Source organism: Emys orbicularis, chromosome 5 (genome assembly GCF_028017835.1).
Source record: "Emys orbicularis isolate rEmyOrb1 chromosome 5, rEmyOrb1.hap1, whole genome shotgun sequence".
Classification (NCBI taxonomy): Eukaryota; Metazoa; Chordata; order Testudines; family Emydidae; genus Emys; species Emys orbicularis.
The window spans coordinates 30,535,722-30,551,162 of NC_088687.1; the positions used below are offsets into that span (position 1 = coordinate 30,535,722).

At 45.2% G+C, this 15,441-nt stretch overlaps 1 protein-coding gene across 1 annotated transcript in view; it reads left to right on the plus strand.

Moving 5' to 3' along the window:
• The first annotated feature begins 1,902 nt into the window (after positions 1-1,902).
• Positions 1,903-15,441, plus strand: part of ELOVL6 (ELOVL fatty acid elongase 6) — a 130,497-nt gene continuing 116,958 nt past the window's right edge. The window contains exon 1 of the mRNA XM_065405546.1: positions 1,903-1,991. Within this exon, the coding sequence (XP_065261618.1) occupies positions 1,903-1,991 (89 nt within the window). The remainder of the gene's footprint in view (positions 1,992-15,441) is intronic.

Here is a 15,441-nt window from a genome sequence, read left to right on the forward strand (position 1 = left end):
ACAATAAAATAAACATTTCATTTAGACACTAGCCCTTGACCTAAATCTCAGTCCCTGCTTGTTTATTTAAAGATCGCGTCAGCCGACTCTTATATTTCAGTGTTTTTGTTTAATTTACTGAACATCCCTATAGGCCTTCTATAGGAGAGTCCTATCCCCCTTTTCAGATCTCAATGGTGCAGTCCATTTTGACATTCAGCTAGAGAACCTGTCTGCTTCATCAACTGCAGAGGGAGAGCTATCTTCTGGGTCCTGAAGCCCACCAAATTCATTACCCTTTGCATCCATCCCATCAACCAAAGAATTATATAAATTCATCTGCCAAGGGCACAGTCAGGTCAAATTCTGCCTGATATTTAGGTCTCAGAATTGAATGCTTTATCAGAATCCTAAAAGCAATCAAATATTCCCATGATTTAAAATTATTCAAAAAAGATGGTGATGGTGGTGGTGGTGGTGGTGGGAGATAGATTGCAAACACTGCTGGGGAATGTTTACTTTTAACTTCGAAGTAGTGCAGTGGTCTGTGGTCCCCTGGGCTCTGCAGACTATGTCTAAGATTTCCAAAGGGGTCCGCACCTCCATTCAAATTTTTTTAGGGGTGGCCACAAATGAAAAAAGGTTGAAAACCACTGAACTAGAGCATCCTTGTGTTGGAGCATGACCCTGGAGGTGAAAATGACTAATTACAAAAGGGAAAGTGACCAGTATCAATGCTTAAACTGAAGGAGGGGGGAAAGCAGCATAAAAGGAATTGTTTGCTAATAAAGAAAAAATAAGGTGGGGTTTGTAAAATAATTCAGGAAGTTTGTCTTCACATATGATTTTTAACCTGACAGCATCTATTTAAATTGTTTTGTGGGTACAGCTGAGTTGTAGGAGGTGAGGGAAATGAAGGGGGGAAGGGTAATATGTGATGTGTAACATACATAACTATAAATATCTATTTTAGTGCTATCTACCCTAGGCATTTATAGTGTGTCCAACACTGCTGTATCTAGGGCCCTGCATTAACCAGGCTGAGTTTTCTGGCCAGTCATGTAGTTAGGATGTGCAGGAGGCTGAACAGTGGTTGCCGGAGCAGAATCTGACTGAGGAACGATTAATATTATCTGCAAAGTTAATTGAAGGAAATTATTCAAATTAGTAGTAGTGGGGAAGAGAGGGAGAGAGAATTTGATTGGGACAATCAAATTCTCTTCCCCTCACCCCCAGGTGATTTCCTGTCACAAAGGAAAGAAATGTTAATATTCAGTTTCAAATCCAATCTCCGAGAAAATGTGCTGTAAGCTTTGTTCTGATATTAGCAGTACTTAATGTTTCCTGGGATGTATATGTTTTTACTACTCTAACGTGAAAATCGTGGGTAAGGTCATTAGTAGCTTCCAGTGCTGGGAGCTTGGGTAGCGTGTCTCATTCAAAGCCATAAAGGAAGTGAACGTGATTAGATGCCAAAGAAGCTAATACTCAGGAGTGATTCCCTTAATGCTGCAACCTAGTCTAGATTATTTTACTTCCCAGTTTTTGCATGAGTCAGACTGTTTTGTTCTAAACGGTGGAGGATTTTCTAGCCAGGGGGCTACGTTTGACTTGCAGGAGGTATATGCATGTCACTGTGAGCAAGCAGCGGCTAAACTCTACACAGACGGGCACTAAGACCGCAACGCCTCCATTTCCTCTCAGGGTGGATGCAGAAGCTGAGAGGAGGAGACCTCCAGACACGGGTGGAGAAGGATAGGAAGAGGAGAAAAGCAATGCGAAATCAAGGATATAGCTGAGAGAGACAGAAAGAGAGGGGGAGAGAGAAAGGGGCGATTGAAGGGAAGACACGCAGGGGAAAAGATCTTTAGATACTATATTTATTTTTAGACCTAGGAAGGCATCCCCCAGAAGATTGGTCCAATGAACATGTCAGTGTTGACTTTGCAAGAATACGAATTTGAAAAGCAATTCAACGAGAATGAAGCCATCCAGTGGATGCAAGAGAATTGGTAGGTGATGGTTAATGTAGTATTTACCAGTAGCTACTGTAGCTCTCTCTCTCTGAGCATGTGTGTTTTATATCTATGGATGGATTAGACATAATTGACTACAGGGTAATCGCTGAGCCAGTCTCTGTATATTACTGGCTCCGATGAGGTGCAGTGGTGTGTGTGTATGTATGTATATATAAACACACATACCAATATGTGTAGCAGTGTGTGCATATGCACATTAGCGTGTGTGTGAATTATTCCAGTGACATAACAAACCACACAATAAAAGCTCAAGGATACTAAAATTGAGAGACTGCCCTGTTTTTCTAATTTTAAAAAGTTATATAACACCGATGGCAATCCCACTAATAAAAATATTTTTTATAATGAGATAAAACGATTCCCTGCGACCTCCTTCCATTTTACTTTTGTTCCTCTTTCCTTGTTCGCTGTTGTACCCCTACCTTTGCCATCTCCCTTATGCCCTTCTTTTCTCCTTGCAACTCTTTTCTGTACGTGTGCCCCATTTCCTCTTTCAGGGTCTCTCCCCCCGTCCCCCCTTCCCACTGCTCCAGTTACCTCCTTCCAACTCTAACGCAGAAGAAGAAGTTAAAAACAAAACACAAGGAACTGTCGAGTCCCCTGCTTCAAATACAACTTAAACTGCAGCCACGCTCCTATTAACTTTTTATGCATGTCTGTAGCGGGGGAGATCTTCAGTGACCTGGATTTATCAGAAAAAGAGAAAAGTTAAACTGCGTAGGGGCAGGCGGGGAACTCGTGCAGGAAAAGTTCCCATGCAGGGCACATCATGTCTGCGATGGGTGCCTGACAATCCAGGCACTGGAGGGTACAGCCAGCCAGAGCATGGAGTCGCCCGGCAGGGTTTGCAAAGTGCATGTGTATTCGCCGGGAGGATGTGTGAGAACAAACAAACGCTGGGTCCTCTAGGTGAAGGATTGGATCCAGAAAAAGCCTGTGGTGAGGTCTACCCAGACACCGGCTGGCGGCATTCACAGAGCGAGAGCTCGCCGGCGAGACTGTCTCTCTTTCACAACCCCCCTTGTCTCTCTTTGATGAGACGAAGAGCGAGGGGGAGTGAGCGGGAGACGCTACCGGGTCGCTGCAGACAGGGCGCACGCTCTGCTGCTGCGATTTTAGGGAGTGGGGCTTTCCTCTCTGCCCGGGCGACCATGGGCGGGCCGGCTGGCGGGTCTCGCTGGCTGGCCTGCTGCCGCCGCGCCGCCCGGGACTGCAGAGCCGCCATCCCCTGGGCGCTCGGACACACACACGTGCGCCGCTCTCCAGTGCTCGCTCGCCTCCCTTTCAAATCTTCCACTCCTCCTCCCGCTCCCTCCCAGGGCTGGACCGGCCGCGGCTGAGGCAGATCAGCGCCCCATTCGCTGCCGCATTTAACCCTCCTTCTCCCCCGGCGCCTCACGCCGGGCCTAGGCTGGGGGGAGCCCTGCGCTGGTGCACGGGGCTGGGGGTGTCCACAGCTGAGCTGAGGCTCGCCGTGGAAGCAGCTGGAGGCTGGGGTACCTCGATAGCAGCAGCAGCAGCGCCGTGCGAGAGGGACTGGGGAGGCCGGAGGAAGAGACACCATTGCCACCCCCGAAATGGCAGAATTGCCAGCCCCCAACTTAAAAAATCATGAGTCGGGACCCCCAAATTGATGAGCGCCTTAAAATCATGAGTAAGGCTAAGTTTTTATCACGGATATTTTTAGTAAAAGTCAGGACAGGTCAGGGGCAATAAAGAAAAATCCTGGGAAAACTGACCTGTCCTTTTACTAAAAATATCTGTGACAAAACTGGGGATCTGTGGTCCCCACACTGCCGGCAGCGGAGCAGCTGTGCTGCGGCTGGGAGCTCTGGGGTCCCCTGCTGCCCAGGGTTGGGAGCTGTGGGGCCCCTGCCACTTGCAACAGCTGGAGGCTGCAGGGTACCCCTGCCATCCACAGATCCAGGGGCCTGCCGTGGCTGGGAGCTTGGGGGTTCACCGCTGCCTGCGGCGGCTGGCAACTGCAGGGTACCCCCATGGCCTGCAGTGGCTTGAAGCTCTGGGGGCTGCTAGAGGCGGCGGAGGTGCCCCGCAGCTCCTTGCCCCCACAGGTGGTGGGGGACCCTGCAGCTCCCGACTGCCACAGGCTGAAGTCACAGAGATCACTGGAGGTCATGGATTCCGTGATCTGCAACCTCCATGACTAAATCGTAGCCTTAATCATGAGACGTAAAACTAATTAATAATAAATATTGGGTTCTTTCTGTGTGCCTTCTGGTTTCTCCCACCTTTAGGCTGCACTTGGGTCACTTACATTTTTCTGGGCAACCAAGAGAGCTAGAAACTTCCTTTGTGTAGGAAATGAAAGCCAAGAGTCTCACCTCATCACATGCTTACAGGACCTGTGGCTTTAACAAACACACCAAATATCACGAGACTCATTATAAAATCAACACTAAAGTGGCCAGGTGAAAAGCAAAGCCCCCAGTGCAAGACTTAGAGCCTCCCACCACCTCCTCTGCTGCTGTGCTTTGATTGTGCATGAAAAGCAAGTGCCTCACCAGCCCCTGTCCTGCACCCCCTTCTCTCTCCCAGCTTCCTGTACCTCTCATCCCTTACCCTTTGCATCTGCCTTCCAATGCACACTGTGCCCGATATTCCTTCACCCTCTGCATTCACCTCCCGCTTTGTGCCATTCTTTCCCCCTCCCTTTGCCCCTTATGCTTGCTTGTTTCGCTGCGCACTGCCCCCAAACCTCTCATTTATTTGCCTCTGTGCTGCATCCTTCCCTTATTATCCTGTGTCCCATCTCTTCACTCCTTTACCACACACTCCCCTCACATCCCTTGCCATCTCTCTTCTCATCCTGCTACCCCAATGCTTCACACAGTGAGTAACTTCCCTGTTTCCCAGGGGGTGATAGATGAGGGATAGGAACCAGCTACAAGCTAAGGCTGCACTTCCTGGGTTTGCTAGGCCAAATGATCCAAGGCCCTCACTGGGGTACCAGGAATGCTTCTGGGATAGCTCAGTGGCACATGTGGTTTCTAGAACAACAATGAATTAAAATGACCATTAAATGCTTTGGCTTCTCTGTTCACCTGCAGGAGAGATGATTAGGGAAATTTGCTCCTGAAGGGTACCTATTGAGGCACTCTGTTCAGCCTGATTGTTTGTTTTGCCTTTGTTTGTTTTTATTTTCTTAGATCTTAAAAATCTTATTAGCCTTAGTAGCTCTGGATCTTGTTCTTTTTGTTCTCTCTCTCTGCTCCTGGAGAAACTTATCCTCATGATGTAACATTTCAGTAAAGGGGTAGAGGCAGGAATAGTCCATGGGCGTATCGCAGGCCAAATCCGGACCTCCAGACACTTTTGAACAGACTACAAAAATCTTTTTATTTACTTATTATCATTATTGTTGTTATTTTTGTATTATTTTCTCTGGAGTCTGCACCTTGATTATACCTTGACAAAAAATAATTGATTTCCCTGGGGTGGAGGAAATTGTTGCCTCAATAAATACTTTCATAAGCCCACTAAGGAAGCGGTGTGGCCTAATGAATTAATACATGACTGGAAGTCAGGTTCCTGTGATCTCTTCTTGGTTCTGCTGCACTTCATTATGTGACCGTCACATTGAGGAAATTGCATAACTGCTGTGTGCCTCAGTTTCCCCAGATGTAACATGGGGATAATATTGCTTGCATAACTACCTGATAGGTGCTTTGAAGATTAATTAGTTAATGTTTGTAGATTGCTTTGAAGATGTGAAGTGTTGTATAAGTGCTAGATAGTATTATTAAAATCCCCTTAAGTGCCTCAATTTACTGCAAAGGTTTGCTGCTGCGATTCCAATAATATTAAGCTCCCACTCTCTAGATTCAAGGGGGAAACAAACATTTTCATGCTATTACTTTATAGTTGAAGAGATTCGGTCATCCGTGTGTGAACTTCTCAATCTAACTTCATCTGTTTTAAGGGCACTGATGAATTAAGACCTCCAGTTCATATTAAACTGTAGGAGGAGAGATTTGCTCAGGTTTGAGAACATTATTGAAAATGAAATGGAGTCATGTCCATTGAGATGCTTTCTGCCTTATGAGTGTTCCCTTGGAAATGCTAGTAAAAAATCTTTGTAGTTAAAGTAGATGATAAACTTGTACAGGAAATTCACCTCCCTAACAAAACAATTAATCATGTTTCCAGTGTTTTAATTTTTAAGAGAACTTATGTGATAAAATTCAGTAGGTAAAGAGCATGACGAAAGGCCTCTTTATTTCCCACCAGAGTGACATAATGGGATTTCTATACACAGATGAAGGATAGTAAATGGCTTCTTGACTTTGCTATAGGCTTGATATGAAGTTGTCTGGACCAGTGTAATTAACATAAGGGCCCTAAAATAGGCATATTAAAGAGCATGTTTCAGGGATAAACATGTTTGGTTTTGTAGCAAATGCAAATATCAGTGGAATAAGCAAAATCGTTGCTTTAAAAAAAATCAAGACATTCCACTGGTGGGAGGTTTTATACTAGAGGTTGCAATAGTCTTTTAAGTTAGAATACATCATCATCACCATAACAGTAGATGGAAGGTAGAAAGAAGATCAAATAGGTGTGGCATTTATTATTTCAGTTCCATGTTAGAAATGTATCTTGATATCTTACCAGGCTACATAAAATAAATCTGCAATGTTTTAAATAATTATTCTGAATGGATAGGGTGAAACGGACCTAGGGAATTTACTGTGTCTGCATTTTGGATAGCATGTTTGGAATCTAAATAGTTTATACAATTCTATTCATACAAAGACTCAGCACAGAAGTTGAAGCCTACAGGAGAGTATGGCAAAAGTGGCTTTACACCCTTTCATGCCTTCTGGATTTTGGGCCACTCCAGTGACCAAAATGTCCCTCTGCAGTGGCCCATCCTGGGCTGCCCATGGAACTGTGATGCAATGCAGAATCCTCATAGCAACAAGCACTATTGGCACGCTCTCACTCTCCAACTATGCCTCCAGCAAGCTGCCTACGTGGGGACTTTTGACAGTGAATGAGAATTAGGCACTAACTCCTATTTGGGCCTTTGAAAATTTCCCCCTTAGAAGCTGAAATTAATGGAGTTCCACTGACATATAGTGGGAGTAACCGTGGTAAATCAGACCTTCCATGTTTTAACTCCAGATGTTCTTATTTTACTTCATGAAGACCCTAATCCTATGGGTGGAGTGCTGTGCGGATGCAGTCCCATTGAAATCTGGGCTAAATTGGCAATGTAGTAAATAGCATAGTGTTTTTAAATGCAGGCAAAATGAATGATGTTTTTTGTGATCTGTATGAGCTAATATTTGTGTTTCTGTTAATGTGTGTGTATGTATAATGTAAATCCATCCCTCCAGCTATTCCCACAGAATCTCTGGTTCTTTCCCACTTAAAAATTAATTGAGAATGATTCTTCTGGCTGCCAAACAAAGACCTGGCAATGCACTACCCACTGGAGGTGAGATTACTGACTCAGCAGTTAATTTAACAGAATCACACAATGCTTTTTAGGGCCAGTAGGCCCACTTGTTATCATAAAATCTTACTTCACTTAATGATGTATGTTTTTTACATATAGCTGATGGCTTTTTTAAAAATACCAAACTATACCGTGTCTCTCATCCTTGCTCTGCCCATACTTTAGGAACGTTGACTTCAGCAGGAGCAAGATTGGGCCCAGTACTTGTTAAGATGATTTCTTAAATTATGCAACCCCCCCAAAAAAAATTCTTGCAAAAAGGGGGGAGGGGAGTATAGGAAATTAGCAAAATCTGCAGACTCTTGCTTCTCTAGCTAAAGAGCTGCATGAGGAGTTAATACGTTTTTACTTATTTATTGTATTTATTTTGTGTCAGGTAGAACGTACATATAAATGATTTATTTAAAGAAAATTTACATTGCAGTCAGATGTACTGTGAAATGGATTCTAGAGCTGGGTTTCTAGTTTACAGCTGCAGTCAGTGAGGTAGCAAAATTGGTCAGTGATTGGAAAAAATGATAGAAATTAACTGAGTGAGCAATAAATCCTCACTCTTTCTTTCCTTGTACTCCTACAGACTGCCAGGTTTATGCTAGCAGCACTAAATGACAGTTGCTCTTGTTGTAATTGTCTAGCCAATCATAATTATCTTCTGATGTCTGCTGACACTGTGTTCACCAATAGGAAAGCCTGAGGTCTGTGCTGACTGCTCGGAGATTATGTATGTGAGGTTACGTCATGAGAGGGTTTGCCTAAAATCACACACAAACTTTTCCCCTGTCTGTTCTGTGGAACCTGGTACAGTTCGTATAGTAATGTATACTACCAGTAGATACTTCTTCTCAAACTGTTATTTTTTCAGGTTTGCTTATTTCTGAAATGATTTACTCTCTTTAAAACAAGCAAACAAACAAACAAATATATATAATATACAGGCCAATATCTGCTCTCATTTAACATTTGCAGACCAGATGGAGTTCCAGGTATAAATAAGAGCAGCATTGGTCCTATCTCTGTAAGTTATTTTGCTACAAATGTTCTTTGGAGTATATTATAGAAGAGGGCTGTTTAATAAGAAAGCTTTTGTACAAAATGAAACACTGTGTGAAGTAAGCCAGTCATTTATTTAATGGGCACAGGCAATTCAGATTTATAAACCTGAGACCAATAGAAATGTTTCTGCAATTTAAAAACAAATTCCAATGGCTGCAATTGTTTTTAACCCTTTATTGTCTGAAACTGTAGTATTGCCGCACGGAGTGTGACTACAAACAAACTTGAATCTAACAGTTGATTTTTCAGAGTCAAAGCTGGGGGAAGTGTAAAAATAAAGAGCATAAACGTTGATAGCTCAATTAGTTTTTAAAATTCATTTGCTTTTAATAATTTGCATAAGCACCATAACTAAAGAAATGTGTGTTGTCCACATGGAGCCAGTTTTTCTGATCTGCTCAAGCCAGGTTGAAGGTTGGAGGCATGAATGGAGGGCAGAGACAGGTTTAAGCCACTTTTGTGTTCCCACAATGCTGGGCAGAGCCTATCCTCTGGCATAAATTAGAATCATAGACATGTAGGCCTGGAAGGGACCTCATTAAGTCATATAGTTCAGTTCCCTGCACTGAGACAGCACTAAGTATTATCTAGACGTTCTGTGACAAGCGTTTGTCTAACCTCTTCTTAAAAACCTCCAGTGATGGAGATTCCACAACCACCCGGGGTAATTTGTTTCAGTGCTTAACTACACTTACAGTTAGGAAGTTTTTTCCTAATCTAAAATTTCCTTGTTGCAGTTTAACCCCATTACTACTTGTCCTGTCTTCAGTGGCTAAGGAGAACAATTTATCACCTTCTTCTTTATAACAACCTTTTACATACTTGAAGACTGTTATCTTGTCACCCCTCAGTCTTCTCTTCTCCAGACTAAACAAACCCAATTTTTTCAGTCATTCCTCAGAGGTCATGCTTTCTAGACCTATAATTATTTTTGTTGCACTCCTCTGGACTTTCTCCAGTTTGTCCACATCTTTCCCAAAGTGTGGTGTCCAGAACTGGACACAATACTCCAGTTGAGGCCTTATCAGTGCTGAGTAGAGCGGAAGAACTTCTTGTGTCTTTCTTACAATACTCCTACTAATACACCCCAGAATGATGTTTGCCTTTTTTTTTTTTTTTTTTGCATTAGTATTACATTGTTGACTCATATTTAGCTTGTGATCCACTATAACCCCCCAGATCCTTTCCCGCAGTACTCCTTCCTAGGCAGCCATTTTCTATTTTGTAAGTGTGCAACTGATTATTCCTTCCTAAGTGTGGTACTTTGCATATCTCCTTAGTGAATTTCATCCTATTTATTTCAGACCATTTCTCCAGTTTGTCAAGATCATTTTGAATTTTAATCCTGTCCTCCAAAGCTTTTGCAACCCCTCCCAGCCTGTTATTGGCTGCAAACTTTATAAGTGTACTCTCTATGCCGCTATCCAGATCACTTATGAAGTTATTGAATAGAACTGAACCCAGGATAGATCCCTGCAGGACTTAACGTCGAGCAAACTGAAGGTTGTTCTAACTTGTGTGTCCCACTCTCCATGGTTCCCGGAGGTCATTCCAACTGCCAGGGAAGGCCAAAGTATAAGGAAACCTCATTGACTCCATCATTCTCAAGAAATGCCCCCTGCACTAGGGACAAAGAGGGGTGATGGTGGTGAGCTGCTATGTCATGCCCCTGGAGCCCACAAATCACACAGACAGGTCATTGTCATTATAGGCCTGATTCTGAAATTCTGACCCTGGCAAAACTCCCACTGAAGTCAGTGGGAGTTTCATCTGCCTAAGGAGCAGGTCCTAGACAGTGTAAAAAAAAAACAACAGAAATGATAACATGATAATAGAATAAGGTATAAATTCAGATAAATGCCTGCGCACACAAATCTCCATATTTCCACCTAACGGTTCATGTGGTGGTGGGTGTGTGTGTGTCAGAAAGAGAGAAACTGAGGCTTGCTTTGGTAATGTTCCTTGCCTGAGTTATTGCTAAGTATGGGACCAATCCGTCTCTTTGTTACCTTGAGTGGAGAGCACCATCATCCAGCAGAATACTCTGGTGATGCAGAAATAGGGGGAGTGCAAAGTCCGCTGCATTGTCTCCACCCCACTGGCACCCTCAGCAAAAGGCCAGTCTGCTGGAGCTCCTTGGGGTTAAGGCTACATGGAGTTGCCAGGGATGGAGGTAGGTCAGAATGACAATGCATGGCATTTCAGAGACAGTCTGTTTATTGGGGATGTTTGTAGATGGTTGTGTGCATGTGCCGCAAATACCAGTGTTTGCAAAGGGTTGAGAAGAATATTAAGAAGAAAAATCCTAACTCTCAAGATATGTGTCAACATTTGTAACCAAGCTAACTTAAACTTACCACTGTAGCCCGTGGCCTCCTGTTCACTCCATGCCCATGGTGTTTGAACACATCCCTCATGTGGCATCATTAATTTTTAAGTTTCTGAGAGCCAAGACTTCATCTTCTATTTGTCTGTAAAGCACCATTCACACTTATAATGCTGTAGAAATAATAAAGTAATAACGATGGGCAACATTTCAAAAGTGCCCAAGTGACACTGGATCCTGCCTGCTTCCATCTTCAAAACTGACATAGGCACTTAGGAGCAGTCTCCTAAATACCCCATGTCACTTTTGAAAATGGGTTGTAGGTTCATAAGTCGCTTATGTGCTTTTGAAAACTGTTACCCAATACCATCACGTAAGCAAATGCTGCTAGAAGCAGGGTGGGGGGAGGGGATTTCTGCAAGCATAGGTTTATTAGCCAATGGCAACATGGATTCCACGGGAATCATGCTGTCTGAGTGGGAGCGGGGGCAAAGGAGCAATGTGGTGAGGCTTATTCTCCTCAGGACTGAAGTGTGTCTTCCCCATGAATCCTAGGTTTGAAAGCAATGCTCCCTGCCTCGTCCCTGCCCCTCCAAACCCCTCTCAGTTGTGGGGAGGATCTGTTGGAAACTCATGGAACTTCTTACCCCACCAATAACCCTCCCCCTGGAGGTAGTATTTGGTCATTAAGATACATTCTAATATTTTGTACACATACACATGCACTTTGAATTACCTGCTTAGTTCTCAGCTAGGATTGTGGGGGGGGGTGGGGAGGGGCTTTGGCTTTCTGCCCTGGGCCCCAGCAAGTCTAATGCTGGCCCCCTGAAACCTGCTCATGGTCCCCCAGGGGGCCCTGGACATCTGGTTGAGAACCACTGCCCTTGATAAATGCATTAGATACAAGGAGCAGTCACTCATCAGTTTCTTTTTTAAAGGTCAGTCCCACATGTTAAGAAAAACAAGCGTATATGAGCATGCTTGAGCTGCTGTTAGCAGTTAGTTTGTTATGTTAGTCATGATTTTTGACTACTCTCAGGTATTGCACAATATACCATTCATGAGTTTCAATTTTTAATCAAACCTTGACAATGTACCACTGTTACTTAGGTTGATGTATTCTTTTTTCCCTCTGTTAGTATTTCTAATAAAGCATTTACAGTTATCAACTCTTTGCAACCTGGCAATCCTTAACATCTCTCATATAAAATCAGTAAATACTATTAACAAAGGAGATTGTTCTTTGTTACTGCCTATAATAAATAGATACAGTCTGATTAAATTCTAATGCAGTAATATGACTAGGGAGATAGTGCAGGCAGACTAGTAATTTGTTAGGCTGCAGTCACCTAGTGAACTCCGTGGGAGCAGACTTCTGTTTTCAGTTGGGTTCCATGTGAACATGGGTGCACTCACAGAGAGTTCATTGCAGGATCAGGACTGTCACTTATTATGTTTATACACTACCTAGCACAGTGGGGCCCTGACCTGGTTGAGGCCACTAGGTGCTACTGTGATATAAATTAAGTGTTTGTTATGTCCAGTGGGCCTCTTGGTCCTTATTAACACAGAACCTGATCCTGCTTCCGTTGACTTCAGTGAGAGAAAGATCTGGCCTATGATTTGCTGCTTGAAGTTAGCTGCTGGGTGGGTCAGGAATCTCATCTCCAATGAGCAGTGTGTTTCCAAGCCTTTGTTTGACAACTGAAGAAGCCCCTCTTAGTTCACTCCTTCTGGGGATGGGGTAAAGAAACCGTAGTTTTTGCCCTGGTAGGACTTTACTGCAAGTAAATTTGCACCTATAATGATCACAGTTACCAGAGTGTAACTGGAGGACAATGGCAACAAAGATTTTGAGCCAGAAATAGTGAAAAATGGAGGGTAGAAAAGAAAGAGTACATGTCATGATTAAGGCTATGATTTAGTCATGGACAGGTTACGGGCAATAAACAAAAATTCACGGCCCATGACCTGTCCATGACTTATACTATAAATACTCATGACTAAATCTTGGGAGGGGTCACTACTGGGGGGGGTCACTACTGGGGTGGGTGCCCCGGGGGCCACGGCTGAGGGGGTGGGCCGGAGCCAGCGGCACCAGCTGCCAGGGCCGCTGGGGAGCGGCTGCTCTGGCTGCCCAGGAACTGCTGCTGGGGGCGGCTGCTCTGGCCGCCTGGCAACCGCTGCCGGGGGCTGCTGACAGCGGCTGCTCCCGGCGACCGCTGCTGGGGGCCGCCTGGAGACCGCTGCTGGGGGCCGCCAACAGTGACTGCTCTGGCCACCACGGGACCACTGCCGTGGGCCACCGACAGCGGCTGCTCTGGACACCCCCTGGGACCGCTGCTCAGGTGGTCCCTGGGGCCTGCCACACCGGCCACTGCTTGGGCGGTCCCCGGGGCTAGCTGCCCAGGGCCAGCTGCCCGGGACCGCGAGCAGCGGCTGGTGCGGCTGGCTGCAGAGCCGCTCCAGCAGAGGCCGGTGTTGCTGGCCCTGGAGCCAGCTGCTTGGGCGGCCCTGTGATCAGCCACATTGGCTGCCGCAGAAGTCACGGAGATCACAGAAAGTCATGGAATCCATGACTTCTGCAACCTCCATGACAAACATGGAGCCCTAGTTATGATTTCTGGTATGGATAATATATTACTCTGAGATCAACTTTAAGTGTTGATGATGAAGCCAGTGGTCCAGGTGTCATGTTGCGAGTTTACTGATTGAAAATGTGGTTATACATTTCTTCAGTAGACAATGTCTAGGACTTACAGCAGAACCAACACACATCTTACTGCCTTCAGCTAATGAACCTGGCCTGATTGGCTGAATACTACAGCAGGCACATTCTTAAACCCTGCAGCAACCCTGGCCCCTGGCTGCTCAATAGCATTTCACACCTGCAGCTGTTTTTCTGGTCTCACTTCCTAGTCCTGGTCTCCTTGTTCCAGCTCCTGGTCTCCTACTCTTTGCCCCTGATTCTTGGCTCCTGCTCCTTGCTCCTACTCCAGATCATACTCTGCTTCTGACCCTTGGCTCCTGCTTCCTGGCTCTCAGTTTTGGTTTGCCCCCTGGACTGGATATTTGGCTTCAGACCCCAGCTCTTACTCTTGGTTCCTGGTCCACAACTCTAGCTCCCTCCATGGACTTGGTAACTTGGCTCCTGATTTGGGCTCTGGATACTAGGCTTGGTTACCCAGGCTCCAACCATTAGGCCAGCTCCCCATCCTGCCTATTAGGTGAGGCCGTCCACGGCCTAAAAAACAGTAATGTCGTAACAGATGCAGTAATGACATGAGGTTTCCAGCCTTACTGCACAGATTAGTCAAAGGTTAGAGTTGATAGAAGTCATATATCAGAACAAGTGATACACATGCTCAGGATAGACAATCCAATACCATACAAAGCCAAATAGAATAGGAGCATATTGACTGAACAGAAGGTTGTAACATCTCTTCACCTGACTTGCTTTTTCTTTAGTTAACATTTGTTCACTTCTTTCTGAATAAGCCTCCTCATTGGTTTTATTATTTGGGGGCAGAGGGGGAGGAGAAAAATGAAATGTTTAGTAGAACTGTGAAGCATCAGGTACGCTGCTGATTCTGTGTAAATGATAAATAACAATAACTTTCCATAATTTTGGAAATAAGTCATAGTTACCTGAGAAAAAATGGACAGAAGTTTTGCATGTGAACCAGTATAATTAGGTATTGCTAGAGTGAATCACAGATGGACTGTGACAATATTTAGACTAAATTATCTGAACACTAACGTGGTTCTGCTCTGAAAATTAGCTTTGAAGAACTGGTATTGTGAAAGTCTAGCTTCCATCTTAGATTTGTCTAGCTCAGTGGTTCTCAAACTAGGGCCGCCGCTTGATCAGGGAAAGTCCCTGGTGGGCCGGGCCGGTTTGTTTACCTGCTGCGTCCGCAGGTTCAGCCGATCGCAGCTCCCAGTGGCCGCGGTTCGCCGCTCCAGGCCAATGGGAGCTGCAGGAAGCGGCGCAGGCCGAGGGACATACTGGCTGTCACTTCCCGCAGCCTCCATTGGCCTGGAGCGGCGAACCGTGGCCACTGGGAGCTGCGATCGGCCGAACTTGTGGACGCGGCAGGTAAACAAACCGGCCTGGCCCGCCAGGGGCTTTCCCGGAACAAGCGGCGGCCCTAGTTTGAGAACCACTGGTCTAGCTGACACCATACATTTGGGCATCCTCCACTGCTGAGAAGTGGCCAAAACTGAGCTCTCTGTCAGCCTGGCAATACCTCGAGGGAGAGCAGAGGGAATCACCTGGTTCCCCTATGGCTGAGTCCCCTCTCCAGCACAGCACAGGGGCAAGTCATCACCACAGATGATGGACTTGATTGATTCATTATTGATATTGTAGTGCCTAAAAACCCAGTCGTGCACGCTGGGCCCCACTGTACTAGGCACTATATAAACATAGGCCCAGGAGTCTTGCTCTGTCCTCTCCCAGGCCATCCCTTCTTCCCCTTTTGTTAGCTGAGCCAGTCAGTTGCACCCTCCTGGGGTTTGTGCTGCTGTGACTCCCATGTAGATGATTTTCTGCAAGGGGT